Source organism: Bos indicus x Bos taurus, chromosome 11 (genome assembly GCF_003369695.1).
Source record: "Bos indicus x Bos taurus breed Angus x Brahman F1 hybrid chromosome 11, Bos_hybrid_MaternalHap_v2.0, whole genome shotgun sequence".
Lineage (NCBI taxonomy): Eukaryota > Metazoa > Chordata > Mammalia > Artiodactyla > Bovidae > Bos > Bos indicus x Bos taurus.
In genome coordinates, this window is record NC_040086.1 from 104,167,840 (window position 1) to 104,188,882 (window position 21,043).

Genomic DNA, 21,043 nt, shown 5'->3' on the forward strand with positions numbered 1-21,043 from the left:
TGACCCCCACCCCAACTCACAGCCTCCCCTCCCATTGGCCAGGTGGAGGCCCGCGGGGGGGTACCCGCCGCACTGCTCCTTCGGGTGCGGCCTGGGTCCCTTGCCCTCGCTGGGGCTCGGTGTCCTCTGAGGTGGACTCAGCAGGTCCCTTCTGGGCAGCAGGGGTGCCCTTGGGTGGCAGCTGCTGTCCTGGGCTTCTCTCATTTTCCCTCGACGTTCAGCCAAGGGATGTGGGCCGCATGCAGGCTCGGCCGGACCCCATGCTGATTGTGAGGACTGGGTGGGCCAGGCCACGTCCTCCCGACCTGGCTTTGCGCCCCAGGCCTGCTGGGTGGCCCCAGCCGAGGGGTGCGCTCACTCTCCGGGACATGCTCTCCTCGAGCGCCAGGTCGGTGTGGGCTGCACGATGCTCGGGGCGGAGCGGACCTGCGAGGGCCTGTGGCGGCCCAGGGCCGGGGCGGCGGCCTCTGTACCTTCACGATGGCCCAGCCGGTCCATGCGCCCCGAGGACGAGCAGGCCGAGGCCTCCCGGGCGCCGCTGCGTGTCGAAACTGGCCGCTGACGTGGCCGCGGTGTCGAAACGAGTGTTTGCGGGTTTCCCAACATCCTGCCGCCGTCACAGGACCGAGTGTCAGGAGCCGGGTTCCAGGCCCGGCCGGACCCTTCTTTTGGGGTGCCCTGCGCCCCGTTCTCTCCCCCTGGGAGACCGGGAGAGACCGCCACTCCCCCACCTCCACCCAGGGCAGGGCAGAGGGCGTGAGCTCTCGTCGTCCTGGTGACCTGCCTGTTGTATGGAAGTCAGGAGGCGTTGGAGTGGAGGGCAGGATTCGAATCCAGAACTCGAGTCTGCGCTGAGGCTGTGTGCTGGGCAGGAGGCGGGGGCGGGCATCTGCCCTCCTGGGAGGCACACGCCTGTCTGGTGGCAGTGGGTGGTGGCCAAGGGCCCAAGCCCCCGTGTCCCCCGAGAGGCTGCCCCGGGTGGGGCTGTGAGCCCTTTACTGAGCGGCCCACCTCGGGAACAGGTAGGAGGGGGGAGCCTTAGGTTCGGCCAGGTGGCCCCCTTTTCCTTCTGCTGACCTCAGGCTTGAGTCCGGGGCTGCCCTGTGAGGACCACAGATTGATTGACCCTCCGCTGTGTGGCAGGCACTAGGCTTCCGGGAGTCACGGAGCCCTGCCTGTGACCTCCCCGGGTGGGCTTTCTTACGCTCACTGCTTATGGAGGAAGCTGGGGCCCAGAGAGGCCAAGTGACCTGCTGGGGGGCACACAGCAGTGGGCAGGGAGTTGGTGTCCAGGCTGCCCAATTTTTCCAGGATTCTGCTGGGTCCATCTAGGAGGAGATGATGCAGTGGGAAAGTCCAGCCCCAGCCCAGCGGCGGGTCCAGGCCTGGCCGTGCTGAGCTGTGCAGCCTCGGGCACACAGTCCAGACTCCCTGATCCCCCGAGGGGACCCTGCAGGCTCTGGGTGAAGGGGAGGAGGAGAGGGTCTCGGGCCCGCCTTCCCGGCAGGGCGCCACCACAGACCCCAGCCCTGACCCCCGCGGGGTGGGGCTGGGGCCCTGGGACCTGTGGTCAGGCCTCTCCCCAGCTGTGTTGTTGGCCTGCTGCCTGCCAGCAGGGGCGGGGCCCTGGAGACACTCTCTTTTGGATGAGGAAGTGGACGCTCAGAGAGGGTGTGGGGCCTAGCTGGGGCCACACAGCGAGGCGGGTGCTGAGCCAGGGGCCTGTGGAGACGGGTCATCAGGAGACCCATGCCCGAGACCTTTCCTGGTAAGGTGGGCATTTCAGAGGCGGTGGGGAGGACTCTGTGGGCTCTGTCCCATGGTGCTCAGCGCTTTCTCTGGGGCTGGGAGGGATAGCGATGGAGGTGCCGGGACCCCCGAGGGCCTGCTGTGTCCCGGAACTGCACCAGCACGGCATCGGTGTCCTCAGACAACCCCGTCTGGACAGATCATTAGCCCATTTTGCAGACGAGAACATTGGAGCCGAGTGGCCACGTGGTGTGCTGTGGCGCTCGGTCAGGAGGTGGGGTGGACTTGACCCCTGGCTGCACACCTGGCACCAGGGGTCCGCTGCGTGACTCTGTAGCCCTCCCTGGGACTCTGGCTGGGCTGGCGGTCCTCACGGTGGGCGTGCACGCAGGTGGGTCCCGTCCTCCCAGCTGTGCGTGGGGAGCCCAGGGCTTGGTGTGCGGCGGGAGCTGGGGGCGTCCTGTAAGTTACAGCTGGAGGGAGGCGGGTGGTGCCTCCCACAGGAAGCCCTCCTCGATGCCTGTGCCCAGACAGCGCCCTCCCTCCCGCCACGTCCCTGACCGGCTGGGCCCCAGGGCCTGGCCTGGATTATCCACCTGTTCCCAGCACAGTGGAGGCTGTGCGGGTAGGCCACCCACTCGGGAGGGCTCTGTGATACATACCCAGAGGGGGCCTCTCTGAGGACGAGGACGCTTAGACCCAGTGGGGTAGGGCCGGCCGTGGGTCGTGCGGGCAGGCCTCAAGCCCAGGTCCACAGGTTGTGTGCACACCTGCGCTCACCTCGTCACCTCGGGGATGGCCAGGGACAGGCCAGCCTCGTGGTCACGGCCTCCTGGCCGCTTTCTTCTTACGTGACGACTTTTTGCAGAAGAGGAAATAAAGGCTCAGAGCGGTGGTTCAGCCTGCTGGGGTTTGCACAGCTCGTTAGCGCCTTAGGGTCTCTTTGAAACTTGGTCCTTACTCAGCCGGTTCTTAAGGACCACGGTGAGTCCCGCAGCTTCTATCAGCCCGTTCCTAGCTCCCTCATCCCCACTCCACTTATCCATTTAGCCTTTATTTGTGCCGGCTGTATACCAGGGTAAGGCCAGGCCCCAGGGCTGCCTGATGAGCCGGCTGCGGCTCCCGCCCTCGGAGCTCCCGGACTTTGGGGGCTGGGGGCACCCTGTGGTGGGGGGTGCCCTGTTGAGAGTGTGTCGTAGAAGGCACCACTGCCCTGATTGGGAGAAATCAGGAGGGCTTCCTAGAGGCGGGTTTTATTTAAACTGGATTGGAGCGAGCCGAGAGAGGTGCAGGCGGAGTTTCAGGCCCAGGGAACAGCATGTCCTCAAGGCGAGAAAGCTGATGTGTTCCTGGAAATGACCTGGTTCCCACGACTGGGGGTAGACCCAGATTGGGGCGGGCCAGGGCGCCCTGAGGGCTGGCAAGGAGCAGGGCTAGAGGTGGGTGCTGGGTGCCCAGGTGAGCGTCCTTCTCCCGGATCACGGCGGCAGCCGGGGCTCACCTGGCTCAGTCCTGATCTGGGAGGTGGCAGACTTCTTAAAGGGAGGCCGAGGGGTCCCCAGGCTCCCTAGGCGGCTCAGCGGTGAGGAGTCCTCCCGCCAGTGCAGGGGCGCCAGGGGTCTTGGGTTCAGTTCCTGGGTCGGAAAAGCCCCTGAAGGCAGTGACAACCCCCTGCAGTGTTCTTGCCTGAGAAATCCCACAGAGAGGGGAGCCTGGCAGGCTGCAGTCCATGGGGTCATGAAAGAGCTGGACATAACTGAGCGACCGAGCTCCAACGTGAAGGGTCTGCGGGTGGGCCTCAGCCCTTTCTGGAGCCCTGGGGTTGGGGTGCTGAGGCGAGCTGACTCTAGGCGGCTGGGGGCCCTTCAGGCAGGTCCCGGCCCAGAGGAAAGCCTGGTTCATCTCGGGGTCAGCCCAGGGACCTCCGGATGGGCTGGCGTTAAGGCTCGGGCCTGAGCGAGGCGGGTCAGCTGTCTCATCTTTCGGCCCAGGACATGCTGGGACGGCGAGTGGGTGCGGGGCTGCGCAGGGAGTCCCCTGCCCTCCCGGGCCCCTTGAAGGGCTCAGGGGTGGGCGGTGTTGTGAGAAAACGGAATCTGCATTTGGCTTGGAGAGCGCTTTCTGTGGGAGAGTTTGTGCACGTGGCTGATGAAGGGAACTGCTAAGATTCTGTAAAGCACCCCCTCACCCCGCCCTGGCCCCACCAAAGAGAATAAACTAGCTGCCCTGCAACTCTGTTACCAAAGCCAAGCAGAGAGAGTGGAAACCAGCCAGAGTCCCACTCGCCCAAGGTTAGTGCGCCGGCCACCTTTGCCCTGCGCCTGCAGACAGATAACGGCCTCTCTCGGCCTTTGTTATTTTCTAAGTAAAAGCAGAATACAGATTTTCAACAGGCCTCTGGTGACGAGGAGGAGGAGGAGGAGGAGGCCTTTGGGGGAGGCCGGCCCTCCCACGACTGGTGGAGGAGAGAGCATTTTCTAGGAGATTCTGGACCCAGAGCCCAGGGTTCTGCACCGGGCACAGCACCCCGCCCCCCGCCCCCCCCCCGCCCCCCCCCGCCGCCCATCGGTGCTGACGGCCCTGAGGGCATTGCTGGGGGTCAGAGGGCGTTCAGGGGCTTCTGGGCCCCCAGCAGGGCATGTGTCTGCAGGTGTGTGCACACGCCTTGATGTGTGTGTGTGTGTGTGTGTGTGTGTGACACCCGTCTCTGTGTCTCCATCCCGTGTGGGACAGAGGATCCCACCTTCGCCCCTTGACTGTCCCTCTGCTGACCGGCTCTGCTCGCCTCCCTCACCCCTGTGCCATGTGCCCAAGCGGCCTCGGGTCCCCGTTGCCCCTGCGCTGACCAGTGGGTGGCCGCGGGCAGGTTGAGCTTGGTGTCCAAGCCTCGCTTCCCCTTCTGCAAGAAGACAGCGACGCCTGCAGGGTTTCTGAACGTGTGGGATGAGACGCACGTTCCGAAGTGCGCGGGGCAGGCTCCCGGGCACGGGCACTAGGGAAACGCCAGTTGTGCCCCTGCCTGGTTGGCGTGTGCGGGTGGGTCATGGGGGCCAGACAGCTTGCCGGGGGTCCCGGGCTCCCTGTGCTTGAGACCAGTGAGGGGTTTGGGTGCTGAGCCCCCAGGGGTCCCTGGTGGGGGCAGGTGTGGGATGCTCGCACCCCTGAGGCTGGCTGCTGGGTGGACAGCCATGCGCATCTCTGAGTTCAGGGCGGCCTGTGCGTGCTCGCCTCGCGCCCCCTGTCCGCCCCAGGAAGGCCCTCTGCTGCTTTCCCCAACCTGAACCGCGGGGTCCTTGTGGCGGCCTCGCGGACCCTGGCCTAGGATGAGCCCAGCGAGCGGCAGGGGCCCGGCCTGACTTGACCTGGTTGAGGACAGAAGCCCAGACTGGCTGCTTCTGAGCTGCGGGACCAGGGCGTCCTGCCCAGTTCCCTGGGGCCCCGAGCAGGGTCGGCACTCAGCTCTCCACTGGCCTGGGAGGTCAGCCGCTGGGCCTCGATGGGCTAACTGGCCGCCCTCTCTGTGTTCCCCAGCGCAGGGGTCACGGCCTGTCCTAGAGACACCGGGCCAGTGAACAGGTGAGAACGAGGGTAGCCCGGCCCCTCTGCCTGCAGGGCCATCGGTGGAGGCCCAGAGGGGGCCGGGTCCCTGGGTGGGCCCCTCCGTGGGGCAGGCAGGCCTCGCTTGGAGCTTGCCTCAAGCTCCGGGGTCCATGCACTCTCAGTGAGACACACACACTGCTCTTGTTCAGGGGACCAGAGAGAGAGCTTACCAACCCGTGCTGGATTTGGGGGTGTGAGGAGCACCCCGTTCTCCTGAGATTTAAAAAGTTCACCCTGGAGTCTGAGTCCCTCCTTTTTCTGACCCTCTGCGTGTGTGTGTCTTCAGGGTCACAGGCCCTGATTCCCAGACCCACCCGTGTCCCAGCCCCTTGGGTGGGGGTGCGCCGTGTGGCTGGGCTGCCTCAGGACTGCAGGGGCCCCGGCCACCCGGGGCTTAAGGCCTGCGGCCCTCCCCCGCCTGCGTTCCTCCCCACATGCGGCCCTCCCCCGCCCCCGCACGCGGCCCTTCCTGCACGTGGCCCTCGCAGCCGCCCTGGGCGCTGAGCAGGCCTTACACCGACTGCGGGTTCGGAGCCGCTGGCAGGAAGTTGGCAGCTGCCATGCCTTCTGGGCGAGGCTGGGAGGGGCCGAGGGTGTGGGCGAGCAAGGCCCTGAGTTTGGGGGGGGTGGCGGGGTGCGGGCCCCCTGGGGCTGCTTCAGGGGCGCCTTCTGCATGGGGAGGGGCTGGGGTCGCAGGGGGCAGGGTGGGGAGCCAGACCACCTGGGGCTTGGCTGTGTTGGGGGCAGTTCTAGCCCCTGAGCAGTCTCTCTCTTGCCTCCTGAGGGGCTGCCCACTCCAGTCTCCAGAAGGTGGACGAGGGAGAGGTGGCACTCCCTGGGGGGACCTTGGCCTGGGGGGAGAATCATGGCCTTGGGGGGACCGTGGTCGGGGGTCCTGTGGCCCTGGGGGACCGTGGCCAGGTGGGGACTGTGGCCGGGGGGACCATGGCCTGAGGGGAGGATCATGGCCTTGGGGGGACCGTGGCCTGGGGGGAGAATCATGGCCTGGGGGGGACTGTGGTCAGGGGTCCTGTGGCCCTGGGGGACCGTGGCCGAGGGGAGGACCGTGGCTTGGGCAGGGACTGTGGCCTGTCGGGGGATCATGGTGGTGGGGAGCCGTGGCCGGGGGAGGGCACACAAGGCGCTCTCCGGGGACGGCAGCCCGTGCCCTCCCGGCCGGGGCAGGCGGGGCGCTGCGGCTCTCCCTGTCTCCCTGTGGCTCAGCCGTGTTCACGGGCCCGTGGGGAGCTGTGCTGCACCTGGAGGTGGGGCGCTCCGACCCCCTCGTGCTCGCCCCGCTCCGCTCCGTGGGGAGGCCCGGAGCCGGCTTCACTGAGGGAGGCGGGTTCCGGCACAGCCAGGGCTCTGGACCCCAGGGGACCGCAGCCTGACGGTGCGTCGTCAGCCCGCAGGCGTCCGTGCGGGCCCGGCCACGCTGCCCTGGAGCCTCCTTGGCGCGTGCAGGGGGAGAGCCAGGCCTGCTGTGCCTGTGGCTGTGCTTTGTTCCCTCGAGTCAGGTTGTCCAGCGCCGTCCTGTGCCCGGCGGCGGGTCTGCCTCTGCTGTGGGCGGGGCAGCCGCGCCAGGGTCTGCCTCTGCTGTGGCTAGTGGCAGCCGCACCCGGCGCCTTCCCTCTGGCAGGGCCCGTGCCAACATTGCCCGTCCAGCAGTCGGTCAGCGAATGCGGGCAGTGCCGGCCACTGTCCCGTCGCCAGGGGGGAACTGGCTCCTAGGACTGGGTCCCAGGCCTCCCGCCCACCCCACACAGCAGGGCCCCTTTCGCGCCGTCCCGTGGGCCCTCTCTCTTAGTCTCCCCAGCAGACCCCGCCCCGCTCACCTGCACTGGCCGGGCCCTGGGCCTCGGGGCTTCCTGCCTCCTGTGCAGGAGTGCTGACCCTTGCCTGGGGGCCGTGGGGGTGCAGCAGGGAAGCCTGAGGGGGCCCTGCTGGGGTGGGGGATGGGCGTGGGTGGACACTGCCCTTCTGCGTCGGAGGCCTGCTCTGGCCCCTGCAGTTGCTGTGTGGCCGCCCTCTTGGAGGCCTTTGCCGCGCTCCCCTGACAGCTGGCAGGGCCTTGGCTCCCTGCTGTCATGGCCCCTTCTTGGCCCCTCTGGTTTCTGGGAGGTTACAGGACAGCCCTGATCGGTGTTTGAGACCTCGGGCCTGGCCTCAACAGAAGTAAGGCCCCGGCTCAGACGCCCCCATGGATGTGAGCTGGACCACAAAGAAGGCTAAATGCTGAAGAACTGACGCTTTCGAACTGCTGTTTGGGAAGACTCTTGAGACTCCCTCCGACTGCAAAGAGGTCCGACCAGTCCATCCTAAAGGAAATCAGTCTTGAATATTCATTGGAAAGACTGGTGCTGAAGCTGAAACTCCAATACTTTGGCCACCTGATGCGAAGAGCTGATTCATTGGAAAAGACCCTGATGCTGGGAAAGATTGAAGGCAGGAGGAGAAGGGGACGACAGAGGATGAGATGGTTGGATGGCATCACCGACTTGATGGACAAGTTTGAGCAAGCCCCGGGGGTTGGTGATGGACAGGGAGGCCTGGTGTGCTGCAGTCCAAAGAGTCGGACACGACTGAGCGACTGAACTGAAGCCCATCCTTGTGGTGGGCTTCCCCAAGTGCCACCTGCCAGAGCCTGAGATCCGTGGCCTGTCAGGGCCCATTGGCCTGCCCGGCCTCCAGGGTGATGCTTGGCCTCACGGAGGGAGGGTGGTGGTTCGGGCCTGGATTTGCAGGGCTTGGCGCCCTCCCTGGTCAGTCGGTTGGCATGCCGGCATCTGGGCTGCTGATGTGGGGTGGGCAGGAGTGCAGCTCCCAGGCCCTTCCCCGAACCGCTCCCCTGGGCTCGTGGGGTCTCTGGGGTCGGGCTGCGGTTCCTGGGCCCGTGGGGTCTCTGGAGTCGGGCTGCAGTTCCTGGCCGTCTGCCTGAGTGCAGCTTTCCTGGGCCCCTCCTGGGGGCCCCTCGTGGCCCAGAGCCCGGTTGGCCCCGCCCGCAGTTCCCAGGCCCCTCCGCCGGCCTGCGGCATCAAGTCCGGACAGGTGTGTGTGTGTGTTCAGGGCGGCCGCCCGCAGGGGGGTGCCGGAGGCGGCGTGCCAGCCCCGTGAGTCACCCCGCGCCTGGGCGCGGGGGTGGTGGGGGCCGGGCTGCGGGCTGGCGTGACGGGGCACGCTGCCGGCCAGGCCTGGGAACCGGTTGTGGCCCTGGGGCGGTGGGGGGCTGGGGGCTGCGTGTGGCCTCCTGGAGGGGCCGGGACAGGCCCAGGCCTGGGCGTGGGGTCTCTGCGCGCCTAGGGGGCAGCGCTTTCCTGCCTGTGGACCAGGCCACGCCTCACAGGGACCCTGTGGCCCCCACCCCCCTGTGCCCACCTTCAGCGTGGGCCTAGAACCTGCTGGGGGAGGGTAGGTGGGGAGGCAGACGGACATGGCGTTCAGGCCCGAGGTCCAGGGGTTCCGTGTCCAGAGCACCTCCAGGCCAGGACCTGGTCCTCTGTGCCAGGGATGTCCCGTCCTGTCTGGCGGGGGTTGCCGCGTCCTGCTGAGCGCCTGCGGGCCCCCGGCTCCCGGGTCTTGGGGGTCAGAGGCCAGAGGAGGGCCCTCCACTGCTTCAGTCGGGGCGGGGGCACTTAGAGCCGCACGGGTTCCCGTCCTCCTGAGGGTCAGCACCCTTCTTTTCTGCTTGGCGGCAGAGCCAGCAGAGCCCTGGAGGAGTGAGAGTCGGGGGCCCCATGGTGGGGTGGGGTGCTGGCTGTGCAGGCTGGAGAAGGAGCCGGGTCTGGGCCTGGAGAAGTCCCGCCTTCCAGGGCCGGTGTGGGCACCACTGTGAGGGGTGGCTGGTGGGCTGGGCTGGTCTCCCAGGTCTTGGGGGTGGTGGGGCGCGGGGCTGGAGCAGGGCAGAGCTGGCAGGGGCCTGAGAAGGCAGTACGCCTGGGGTGGGGACCCTGCCCGTCCTCCGGGGTGGGGGCTTAGACCTGAGCTGGCATCCACAGGGCTGGATCCCTGTCCTGAGCTCCCTGCACTGGTGTGAGGAGGGCTTCCAGGAGCGGGTGTCCCTGGCAGGAACACGCAAGGGGAATGAATGATTGTGTCTACTCCGAGGGCCAGGGCTGGGACCGAGAGGGGCGGAGGGCCACACCAACTGGAGGGGGCTGGGGTGCTGGGCGCTGAGGCCTGTGTGGGGTAGGATGGGTCTGCGGGAGGGAGGTGGGGCTGGGCTTGCTGGCAGTGACGGGTGGAGACCTCTGGTGAATCTTTTCCAAGATAACCGTCAGCAGAGGGCTGGGGGCCCTGTTCTGGGCTGTGGGGTGGCTTCCCTGCGCACCAAGCCCCTGCCTTCCGTGGTGTTCCGCGGTGCTTCCTGGGAGTGGGGACAGGAACAGTCAAGTTCTCCTGCGGGGCAGGGGGCGCGCAGGTGGAGAGACCCAGCCTCAGTGTGCCCACCGCCGGGTGTGGCAGCTGGGGGTCCTCTGCCCCTGCCCCCCACCCCCAGGCTGGGCCCGGAGGGTCTTGGTCTCTGCGCTGCACCCCTGTGTGCCCTCCCCCACCAGGATGTGAGCGAGAGGGAGGGGCCGCGGGCTGGGCCCAGGGCAGCTGGGGGCTCCGCGTGGCCCTGGCGCGGCCGCCTCCGCCCACCCCGGCCCTCGCCTGCTGTTCTCACCACTGGCCGTGCGGGGAGGAAGGAAGCTGAGGGCTGGGTGGTGTGTGTGTGTGTTTGTTTTTGCCTGGGCTCTGGGGCCCCTGGGCAGGGCCCGTCCTATGGCTGCCAGCACCTTGACTGCCAGGGTGAGAGGCCTGGGAGAGGCAGGGGTCTGCAGTGGGGCTGGGGGGCCTCCTGGAGGCCGGGAGGCGGGCATCGAGGCAGGTCTGGGACAGCTGGTGGGAGCGAGAGGCTGCCCCCGGGGCGAGCCCCACACCCACGTCCTCACTGTTGCTGGACCAGCTGGGCCCAGAAGCGAGGTCAGGACCGGGCCCCGGTGCTGGGAGGGAACAGCAGGTCTCGGGTGAGGGGTGCTGGGGGCGAGGGGAGGGGCCTTTCAGGCCCCCTGCTGACCCCCTCCAGCTACATCTGGGTGGACGCCGAGGCTGAGCAGGGGGCAGCCTGGGGCTCGGGGCTGGGGGCCTGCGGTCTGTGGCTTGCTCTGCTCTCCGGGGGGCAGACTCTGCCGCCGTGGCCGGCCTAGGCCGCAGATGCGATGTTGATGAGCGTGGCTGGGGAAGAGACGTGAGTGCCATGGGCTGCTCCCTGCTGGTTCAGCCTCTGTGGGTCGGCTCCCCGGGGCCCCTCCTTTTCTGCCCACCCAGAGGCACTGCAGCTCAGGGTTGGGCTCAGCCCCGGCACACTCTGGGCGCCTTTGGCCGGGCCTGGCCAGGGGCAGGGCCTGGTTGGTGGGACTCTCAGGGCCTGCTCGGACTTGCAGGCTGAGGGGACCCACAGATGTGGCTCGTGTGTGCGCACGGAGGTGAGGTGGCCAGAGTCGAGCCCTCTGAACACCCAGTCCTGCGAGAGCCTGCAGGGCATCTCTGCACAGGTGGGTCACGTGTGTGGGGAGCCTCACGGCCGAGGCCACCAGCCGGTGGGGCAGGCCCAGCGCCTGGCCAGCTCCACTTGCTCTGAGGGTGCAGAGGGTGGATGGACTGGGTTGGGGCAGGCCAGGAGCAGGGACTGTCCACGTGCAGGCTGATGCTGGGGTCTGGGGCTGAGGGGACGTGGCGGGTGGGGGCCAGCTGCCAGCCAGACGGTGCCCTGGGCTCGACTGGCGCTGCTGGGAGTGAGTCTGCGGTGACTCTGAGAGGCGGCCCCGCCTGCCACCTGTGGGGCTGAGCGTGAGCGGGCCTGGGGGTGGTGGCTGGAGGTAGTTCACATGACGGGGCTTGTTTGCTGCAAATGAACTGAGTCAGTTGGGCGAGGGCCCTGTGGACGTCACGGGCGCCTCCCGGCCGTGTCCTGGGTGTCCCGGACCCCGGCTGCCCGGCCGGGCCCTCAGGCAGCTGGGGGGGAGCCGGGCGTCACGGTTGACCACCAGCCACAGCTGAGTTGGCCTGGCCTGCCCCTAGACTGGGCTGGGCTGGGATCCTCGCCGCAGGCAGGCAGGCCCCCGCCACACCCCCGTCCACCTGGCGAGTTTAGCCCAGCGCGCTCCCAGGTCCAGAACCGGAGGAGCAGGGAGCCGCAAGGAGGAGCGAAGCGGGGAATCCCGGCCCATGCGGAGGAGGGGCAGCCGCAGCCTCGGGCCCGTCGGGCCAGGATCCTGCTAAAACCAGGCCTCCGCAGAGGCTGTTTGTGTCCTTATCGTGAAAACCACACCACGTGCGCTTGGCAGACGCCCAAGCCAGGCGAGGTAGGAAGGGACGCCCCACCTCCCACCCCAGAGCCGAGCGACCTGGAGTCTCCACTTGCCCCTGTGACCCCAGGGAGTCCCCTCTTCCTCGCCGAGCCCCCAACTGGCTGGGTTTCCGCGAGCATGGACCTTTTCGGGCAGGGTGGGGTGGGATGGGGATGGACCCCCTCACCTCCCGCCCGGTCCCACAGTAGGTTGGGTTTCAGGTAGAGACTACAGTCGGGGCCAACGTGTGCCCGAGGGTGTGGGGTGTGCGGGAGACGCGGGCAGGGGGCTGCGGCTGGGTCTGTCTGCCGGGTCAGCCTGGGCAGGGGTACCCCGGCCCTTCTGGAGGAGTCCTGGGAGAGGAGGGAGGCTGCCTGGGCCCCACGTGGGCAGCAGGGTCTCCATGTGCCCAAGGGCAGGCAGGGCTGCCAGCGTGTCCGCCAGCCGCCGCGGAGCAGGCAGTGTGCACGCAGCGTGCGCAGCCAGAGCCTCCGGGGCAGCCGGCCTGTGTGGCCGGATGTGTACAGCTGGCTGGACCTTGGGCCTCCAGGGGCGGGGGGCCGGGACTGAGGACCCTGCACTCGCCTGTGCAGGAGCAGCAGGGGGCCCTGTGATGCAGCCCCCGCGCCCCCCGCCCCCTCCCGCCACTGCCGGCCCCGGGGCTGGGCCGCTGGCCGCTGGCCTACAAAAGGCATTCTGTGCCCCGGAAGAATGACCCCGTTGTGTGGCTGGAGGGTGGCCGGGAGCCACGACGGCTTCCTTCCTTCCCAACTTCCTGCTTGCCCTCCTCTTGGGGGCAGAGCCCCACCTGGGGCCCAGCTGCTCCTGCCAGGGCTCTGCTTTCCGGGCCGGGGGCGCCTCGTGGCTCCCCCCTGCCGCCCGGCAGTCAGAGCCCTGCTGTCCACCCACCTCCCTCTCCAGGCCCGCTGGCCCGTCCTGGGCTCAGCCTGGGCCTCTGCTGCCCCTCCTGCACGACCTTTGCTGCCGGCGAGCAGAGGGGCCAGGTGGAGACCTGAGGCTCGGTGGCTGGGGGTCTGTGGCCCCCATGAAGGCTGTGTCGGCTTGCTCCAGCGCCCCAGCTGGGTCAGTGCACCCGGGGGGTTGAGTGTCCGGGGGCAACGGCCAGCCCCGCATCCGGAGCTGTCGCCCCATCCCTGCATCCTCATGCCAGCCTGCAGCTGGGGCGCTGGGCTCAGCCAGCCCGCTTGGCCGGCCCACACCCCGGCAGCTGGCAGCCGTGAGCGGGTTTGAACTGCGGCCCGGGCCTTGCCCTCGGCCTCTGCTGGCCCCTGGCTGGGCCTGGGTCCCATGCACGGTGCTGTGTGCAGGCCGAGGCTGAGCTCAGATTGAGGAAACGAGGCTGGGGTCCCCGTCCTCCTCTAAGCAGCCTGTGCTTCGGCCGATGGGAGTGGCCTGTGGTCACAGGTGTCTGGGCGAGGGTGGGGGGCCGGGCGGTCCTGGGAAAGGGGAACTTGGCCACTCTGGCGAGTTCCCAGCTGCCTGGCGGAGACGCTGGCCTCCTGGGCCCCTTCCCAGGCTTCCGCGGCCAGCTCGCCTGCCACACTGCAGCGCCAGGGGCCGCGGGACCCCAGGCCGGCCGGCCGGGGGCCGGTGTGGCTGCCCCCGTGGTGGGACCTCTCGCCCACCCTGGCTATGAGGCTGCACCTGCTGGCCTCTCTTTCTGGAGGCGGCCTGGCCTGGTGGGCGGGGGACCACAGGTGGCTGGCAGGTAGGGCCAGGCTGGGGTGGGAGAGGGGCGCTGGGGGCCTGGGAGGGGCCAGGGTCTCCCCTGAGGGGTGTGGCGTTCCTGGCGGGTGTCTGGGCCAGGCAAGGGCAGGTGAGGACAGCTGGGTGGGGGCCAGGCGTGTCCCCGCAGCCCGTGACCTTCCCGGGCCCCGTCGTGGTCATCCAGCACGTGCCCGGAGCCGGGCGTGCTCAGGGCTTCTCGTCGGGTCCTGAGTCTTCCCCTGGTGTCTGCACAGCAGGTGTTGGGTGGGAGAGGAGGAGGACTGCCTCTTGTGTCTCCTCGCCCCGAGGGTCCCTGGATGAAGGCCTCTTCGGGTCTGGCTTGGCCCTTCTTCATATGAGGAAACTGAGGCCGTGGCGGGCAGAGCTTGTCTAGCTGCGGGAGGCCCTGGACCCGCCGAGGAAGCTCCGTGGGGTTTGGGCTGCCCAGGGCCGGCCTGGGATGGACAGCCGGCCCTGGCCCTGGCTCCGCCCTGCGTCTTGGCTCCCGTGGGGCGGGCAGGGAGGCCTGGAGGAGGCTGGAATCCCAGGGGGTCCCAGCCCCTGCATCGTGCAGGGGGGCAGCGCCCGTCCCTGCCTGGCTGTGAGGCGCTCGGTGCCGTCACACCCCCCCCGTGCCAGGGTCACTCGTCCGCTTTGCCAGTGCTCCTGTAAGGACGCGCTCCTCTGTGCCCGCTTTTGAGGGGACGCCAAGGTCCAGAGACATGATGTGACTGTCCCAGAGCCACACGGCGGTTCAGGGAAGGGACTTGGCGGCACGCGGGGGAGCCAGGAGCACTTTGCCTGTCCAGGCCTCCTGAGTCCCTGCTGTTGTGATTGGCCAGGGTCCTGCCCCCACGTCTAGGGTGCTTTGCTGGCCTGGCCGTGGGGTGGGGGCTGGCCCGGCTCTCCTTCCGCCGCGTGGATGGTGGTGGGCGCCAGGCGAGGCTGCTCCAGGCAGGTGTTAAGTGGGCATCTGAAACGAGAGCCTGCTGGAGAGCGGGGCTCCGGGCTGCCTTGGCTGGGGGCTGCCTGCCCTCCCCTGCCCTTTACAAGCCTTGCCCGTGTTCTGCGCAGGACCTCAGGGGCGGGCACCCAGGCGTGCTGGTGCCACGCACGCGTCCCGGGGCTGGTGTTGCCCACCCTTGCCGAGTGACCCTGAAGGCTGCTCCAGGTCCAGGTCTCCGAGCCCAAGGTTTCTCGAAGGCCGCGTCCTGCAGCGCAGAGCCCTGCACAGCGGGGGCTCTGCCTTCCTGATCTGGAGGCGTTGGTGGGGGTCTGTGTCCACACCCCTCCAGCAGCTGTCCCTCGAGGGCAAGCACTGGGCAGCCCGACAGGCCGGCCTGGACAGGCCTCTTCAGCGCTGCTGTGGTTTTCTCATCCGTAAAGGTGGGTGCAGGGAAGAGAATTTTCCAAGTCGGTTTGTTTCTTGACACGACAGAACATTCAAAGTCACGTGAAGCGACCTTCACACGGAAAACGTCCTGGGCTGGCGTGGGCGGCTGTGTGCTCGTAGAGGGTGTGGGATGTGCTGACCCTGAGTCCGGAGTTCTTACGTAGAAGCAGCGAGTGTGTGTGTGTGGTGGGCACTTCGGCTGCAGCCCTCGTGTGACAAGGTGTCATCGTGTTTGGTGGCTGGGCCGGACATTCTGAGCCTCCAGCAGGCACGCTGCTCGTCACCCTGGCGGAGGGGACCCTTGTTCAGGCCGCACACAGGAGGCGCGCGCGAGGTCTGGGGACCTGCCGGCGTAGAGCATGCACCTGGCTGCTAGGCATTTGGTCGATTTTTTTTCCCCATCGTCTCCTGCCTGGCTTCTCTTGGTACCGCCTCCAGCCTTTTCCAGTCGCTTGTGGTCTGGGAAGTCCTCCAGAGCAGCCCGTTAGTGTTGCGGGTAGCATCGAGTCACTAGGCCCCAAGCAAGGACGGCTCCCTGAGTCAAACGTGTGCCACGTCTGAGCGTCTGCCGTTGGTGGCTGCCGTCTGAGCGCACCAGGCCTTCCCGCTCATCTCCGGGGTCTTCCCGCACCCGCGTGTGCAGCCCGCTCGGCCCTGAGCAGGTGCGGATGCTGTGCTCAAGGCCTCTGACGGAGCAAGGTTGTGCTTTGCTGTCTTTCTGAAGGTGCAGGTGGCAGCCGATTGCTCGCGGGCCCAGGTGCCAAGGGTTGCCCAGAGGTCCAGCGGGCTGCGAGTGCCCAGGAGGGACCGAGCCCCGCTGCCCACAAAGCTCTGTGGACGATGTGTGGGTTTGGGGAATCAGGATGGGTTTGGAGCCTCGAGAGGCATGGTTCTGGGTCCCTGCTACTCTGTGTCACGTGCCGGGGGGGCGGGCAGCTGTGAGAGCTGGAGACCCCTGCCTGCCTGGCTTGCGTCCCCTGGCCTTGGTATGGCCCCGCCCCGGAAGCTGGGCCTCCTAGAGTCCAGTTGCCCTGGGCCAGGGTCTGGTCACTGCAGCCCCTCAGCGTGATGCTGCCCTGGGGGTGCGTGTCAGCCATCTGGCTGGATGGTGATCGGCAGCCCCGGCCCCCACCTCCCGTCCAGAGCTGCCTGGGGCTCGCAGCTCGTGGAGGCTATCTGCCCGTGTCCCGAGGGCAGGCACCAGCCGTGGAAACGTACAGTCCCCAGGTCCCCCTCGCACACCGTCAACCCTGGTCTTGGCCCCTCCTGGAGGCTGTTTGTGGTTGTTGGCGAGGCCAAGAAGGCCAGGAAGGGGCAGCGGGTGTAGGGCCAGAGGCCCCGGTCCCAGGGCCCCAGAGCAAAGCAGGGGTGCTGGGGAGGCAAGGAGAGGGTGGGCTTTGGGATTGAGGGGCGTGGTGGGGATCATGGGAGGCTCTGGTGGTGGCCGAGGGCACGGGGGTCCTACTCCCAAGTGACCAGTGCAGGGGCTGCCACGGGGTGGGGAGGGCACGCTGAGCCAGCCACTGTGGCCTGGCTGTGGCCAGATCCGAGCGTGGCCTCTTGAGGCTCCGTCTGTACAGAGGGGCTGATGGGGCCCTCACGGAGGTCACGGTCATCCAGGCCCAGGGAGGCTTTCCAGCTGCAAGCCGGTCCGTCGCCCCTGCCTGGAGCCCTGTGGGCTGGACGTTGCTGCGGGAGGTTGCCGAGGCTCGTGGGGTGCGGGTGCAGCCTGTCCCTGTGTCGCTTGCGTACCCCCACTGCAGGTGGCTTCCGCCGGCTTCTCCCCTCTACTGCCACGGCGACCCTGAAAAGTGCCCCCTGGGGGTTGTGGAGGGTCTCAGCCTCCTGGCCGCTGGCCCACGAGGTGCGTCAGGAGCGAGGCCTTAGGGCAGGGTGCTCTGTGAGGTCAGGGTACATGATGCTCTGTGAGGACGGGATGAGGTTCTAGGGCCTCCCGGGCTTCGGTCCCCCGCTGCAGAGTGGGGACCCCCCGTCCTGTCCCTGCACTTGCTGGGGATCTGGGGCGGGGACTGGAGAAACAGCCTGGCATCAGCAGGTCCCCAAGGGGTGGCCGGGGTGGGGGTCAGATCTGGGGGACAGATCTGCTTGGGGACAGTCCTGCCAGCTCGTGAGCCCCCAGGTGGGCCGGCTCGGTGGGACGTAGCCCGAAGGGGTGCCGAGGTGCAGTCCGCGCGAGCCTCCCACCCAGGCTTTTAGCAGGGGAGAGTGGGGGTGACGAGCTGGACTGCGTGGGGGCCACCGTGCTGGCCCAGGCGGGAGGTGCCCCCGCCGCGGTGGAGACGGGGAAGCCCCGCTCCAGTTCTCGGTCTGTCTCACGGGAGCAGCCCTGCCTCCGTCTGCAGAGGCCCTGCCGCCTGCGCCTCCGCTCATGACAAGCACTGGCCTGGTGACTCCGGCTGAGTCAGTGTCGGGGGTGGGGTTGAGCCTCTGCCCCGGGAGGACACCGAGGGGCCAGGCTTGAAGCACATTGCGGTGGTGGGGTCTCCAGAAGCCCCCCAGGAGCCCCTTGGGTGCCGGGCTGGCTCTCTGCACCCCCAGGTCTCAAGCTTGGCCCTGCCGCACCCCTCGCGTGACTCTGGAGGTGCCGAGCGTCTGTGCCCACATCCGAGAAATGGCGATGCTTGAGGGCGGTGGGAGGGCTGGGGATGTCCCGTAGAGGCCAGCCCACGTCGGGCCCTGAGGAGCCGCCCTGCTCCCTGACCGCCCGGCATCCTGGGGCGGGAGGGCCCCTGGGATGGCTGCCCCCGTATCCAGCACAGGAGGCCTGAGTATCTGCTGGGTGTCCCCCATGCCGCGGGGCTGCGGGAATGCAGAGCAGCAGACAGGCCGGGGGTGGAGGCACCCGCGTTCCACGACAGAGCTGGGTGGCGGCCCTGAGCCTGCGGAGCGGCGTGGCTCAGAATGAAACAAGCATGACTTCTTTTCCTGTTGAAGAGAAACCGCCTCGCCAGCCCGCGGGCTTGGGGGCCCCCTTGCCCCCCAGACAGCCGCGGGGCAGGCGGGGTTTCATCAGGAATTCCCCCACTCCCCGTGTCCCCTCCTCCGCCACCTGGGCTGGCGCCCCGGAGGTGCCGGGGAAGGTTCAGGGGTGCTGCCTGGACGAGAGGCTGTGGTGCCCGGGAGCCCCTGCCGGGCCCCAGAGAGGTGAGCGTGCTCCCAGATGCCCGCGCTCGTCATCCCCACGGTGGGCATCCCTGCCGGCAGCAGGTCCGGCCTGAAACTCGGGGCGGGCCTCCCGGGCTGGCCTGGGGTCTCTGCGTGAGAGTGAGGGGTGCTGGGCGTCCGGGGTAGAGCCGGCTCTGGAGCTGGGAGGGGAGCACCCCGCCCTCCCAGCCCCTTCTCCACCCGCGGGTGGGACAACGGGCTGCTCGAGTCCCCAGGCTCCCAGAGGGCAGGGCGGCCACCGCGGCTGTTCCCCAGACTCGAGCTTTGCCTCGAGGATGCTCTGATTTCAGGCGGGGGCGGGGGCAGGGGCGGGAGGTGCACAGGCTACCTTCTGCCAGCAGGCCCTGTGTTTGGGGATCTCCGCTTTGCAGAGGCCGCGGCGGTGACGGCGTCGCACGCAGGTTCAATGGTGCTCGTGGTAAAGAATCCGCCTGCCAGTGCAGGAGACGCGGGTTTGGTTCCTGCATCAGGAAGATCCCCTGGAGAAGGAAATGGCAGCCCACTCCAGTATTCTGGCCCAGGAATCCCCATGGACAGACGAACCTGGCGGGCTACAGTCCTCGGGGTCGTCAAGAGTCGGACAGACTGAGGGGCTGAGCACAGCCTCAGCTGCCCCGTGGCCCCCTCCCTATGGCCCCCCGCCCCCGTTCTGTGCCTCCTGCCGGGGATTCCGGCAGGCCTGGGGGTTTGGGTTTGGCCCCTCCCTGGCCTCCCCCCGGGGCAGCTCCTGTCTGGCCACTGAGCAGGAGGAATGACCCCGGGGTGGGCGCGGGGCCCTGTCACTGAGGTCGCCTGAATCTTCGTCGTCCCCAGCCGTCTCTGGGGTGGGACCCAGCTGGTGGCTCTGTGGCCTGTGCCGTGGGGTGGGCACCTTGCTGGGCGGATGGAGAAATGGTACCCAGGTAGGAGCCTGGCCCTGGGGTTGGTCTCCGAATGCCATGGCCACCGTCCAGTCATTGCCAGTCCTGACCCTAAATGCCCCCAACCCCCAACTTCACCAAAGGCTCTGGGGACAGGCCCACCTGCTGGGCTGACCTAGGGATTGGTCCATCTGGGGTCACCTGGCTGAAGAACCGGCCGAGCCCCGAGGTCCAGGAGGCCCTGGAGTCATGGGGGCAGGGGACAGGAGGGTGGCGAGCTGGCATTTCGGGAGCCAGCCTTCAGGGCACCTGCAGTGTGCAGGAGGGGCGAGGGGTGGTATCCGTGCAGCAGGACCCGTTATTCCGAGGCTCCGAGCAGCCTGTGTGGTGGTCTTAGCACCCTGGCAGAGGGGGCGTCTTGCAGCCAGGGGCCCAGGCCAGAGCTGCAGGGCTCCGCTGTGGTCTGGCCCCAGCGTCCTGGGGGTCTGGCCAGGTGTGTTCCCTGCGCCGGCGAGCCTGGCTCCCCGAGCCATGGAAAGTCAGGGTGAACGGAGCTCTGGGACTCGGCCGGAGCGGTGCCCCCTCTAGCTTCAGTGTGCCCCTCAGCCCCTAGGGTGCCCCCAGGGAGTGCCCTCCGTGGGTGCGTCTCTGGGTGCTGCAGGAACTGGGGGGAAGCTGGTGCAGACACGCCGGGTTGCTGCTCTTGCTTGGCCTGGCATGCAGGCTGGACCCCAGCCCCCTGGGACTGTGAGCTTCCGGGGGTGGGGCTGGGGGCAGCCTCCTGCCAAGACCCCGTCCCGAGCGCCCCACCTAGGGCCCTGGCACCGTTGCGCCTGAGCTCTCTTGTGGACCTGGAGGTCCAGGCGCCAGCTGGCCAGCCCCGGGAGCCCCGTCTGCCGCACCCCCGCCTCCCGCTTGCGCTCCCCACTTCCACCATGGCGGCCGGGCTCCAGCCACATCTGCCACCGCGGGGCCCAACCGCAGTGCCCCCAGACTGTGCCAGTGTGCCGACGAGGGCGGGCCCACCACTTCCCCTTCCTCCCCTGCCCCTGGCCAGCCCCGGCCGGCTCAGGACCGCCGTCAGAACCCCGAAGTGTCTCCCCATGTCCCTCGTGGCAGAAGCCACCCAGGGTCACCATCCGCCGCCTCGGGGGGCAGGGCAAGCGTCCCTTGGGTGGTGGTGCTGATGGTGGGGATGCTGGCCTCGGTGGTGGTGGTGGTGAGGCTGACGGTGGTGACGATGCTGGAGCTTCCGTCCACCGAGCCCACAGCCCCTGGTCCCTCTGGGCCCTGGTGTAGCCTTGACACCGGTGGAGTCATGCTGTCTGCTCCTCACTCAGCAGCGTCCTGCTGGCCTCTCAGCGTCCACTCTGCCTGCCCTCTCCTCCCCCTCCCCCAGGTGTCACAGAGGCTGGGAAGGGCAGTGCCAGGAAGCAACAGTTGGCAGCTGCCTGCCTTCCACGCAGCCTGCTAGGGTGGAGCCCTGTCGGGTGTCGGGGTGTCTGAGTGGTGGGCGAGGGGTGAAGGAGACGCGTGTCTTGGATCACTGTGTCCCCGCTCCTGTCTCCTCCGGGGTCTGGAGAGTCGGGGCTGCCCTGGGCTCTGATGTGGCCCCTGACGTCAATGGCCTCCTGGGCCTGGGACCCTTCTGGCCGGTGGGGAGGCCCCTCCCTAGGGCCCCTGAGGCCGCCTGCCTGCTGGGCTCGACCCTCCTCTGAGGCTCCGAGGTGGAGGCCGAGCTGACCCGTGTCCTCCACGCTGGAGCTGAGGTTTGGGGCGTTGTTGGGGAAGGGGCCATGTTACCCCAGAGGAGCCGCAGTCCAGGCCACCTGAGCCCCGGGGTGGAGGCCATGGGCTGGCCGTGTTTCCTGGCCCACCCTCTGCAGGCCCCTGGCTCGGACTGGAACCCGGCCCTGCCGGGGCTCTCTGCACAGCAGGTGCGCCCACTTAGAGAAGGGGCGCTGCCCCCGTTCCTGAGGGCCCCATCCCCATGGGGCCTGGGGACCTTCCTGCCTCCCCGCCCCCCGCCCCCCCCAAACCTCGGCGCGCCGTGGTCCTGCCGCAGGCCCCACGGCTGCCACTTCTGCCTCCCGCGGGTGCCAGGGGAAGCAGTCCTTCCGGAAGGCGGGGGCTGGGGGTGGGCGTCCCAGGAAGCTCTGGAGGGCCTGCCAGCTCCCCGACGAGGGTTTCGGTTCCGG

The 21,043-nt window shown here is 68.4% G+C and overlaps 1 protein-coding gene across 2 annotated transcripts in view; it reads left to right on the forward strand.

Moving 5' to 3' along the window:
* Positions 1-21,043, forward strand: part of RXRA (retinoid X receptor alpha) — a 93,465-nt gene that overhangs the window by 38,857 nt on the left and 33,565 nt on the right. The window contains exon 1 of one of the 2 annotated variants that reach the window (XM_027556851.1): positions 1,670-1,768. The exons of the other annotated variant lie outside the window; for it this stretch is intronic. Within the exon in view, the coding sequence (XP_027412652.1) occupies positions 1,750-1,768 (19 nt within the window). The 5' untranslated portion in view covers positions 1,670-1,749. Of the gene's footprint in view, positions 1-1,669; positions 1,769-21,043 lie in introns of those variants that run through there. 2 annotated transcript variants of the gene reach the window in all.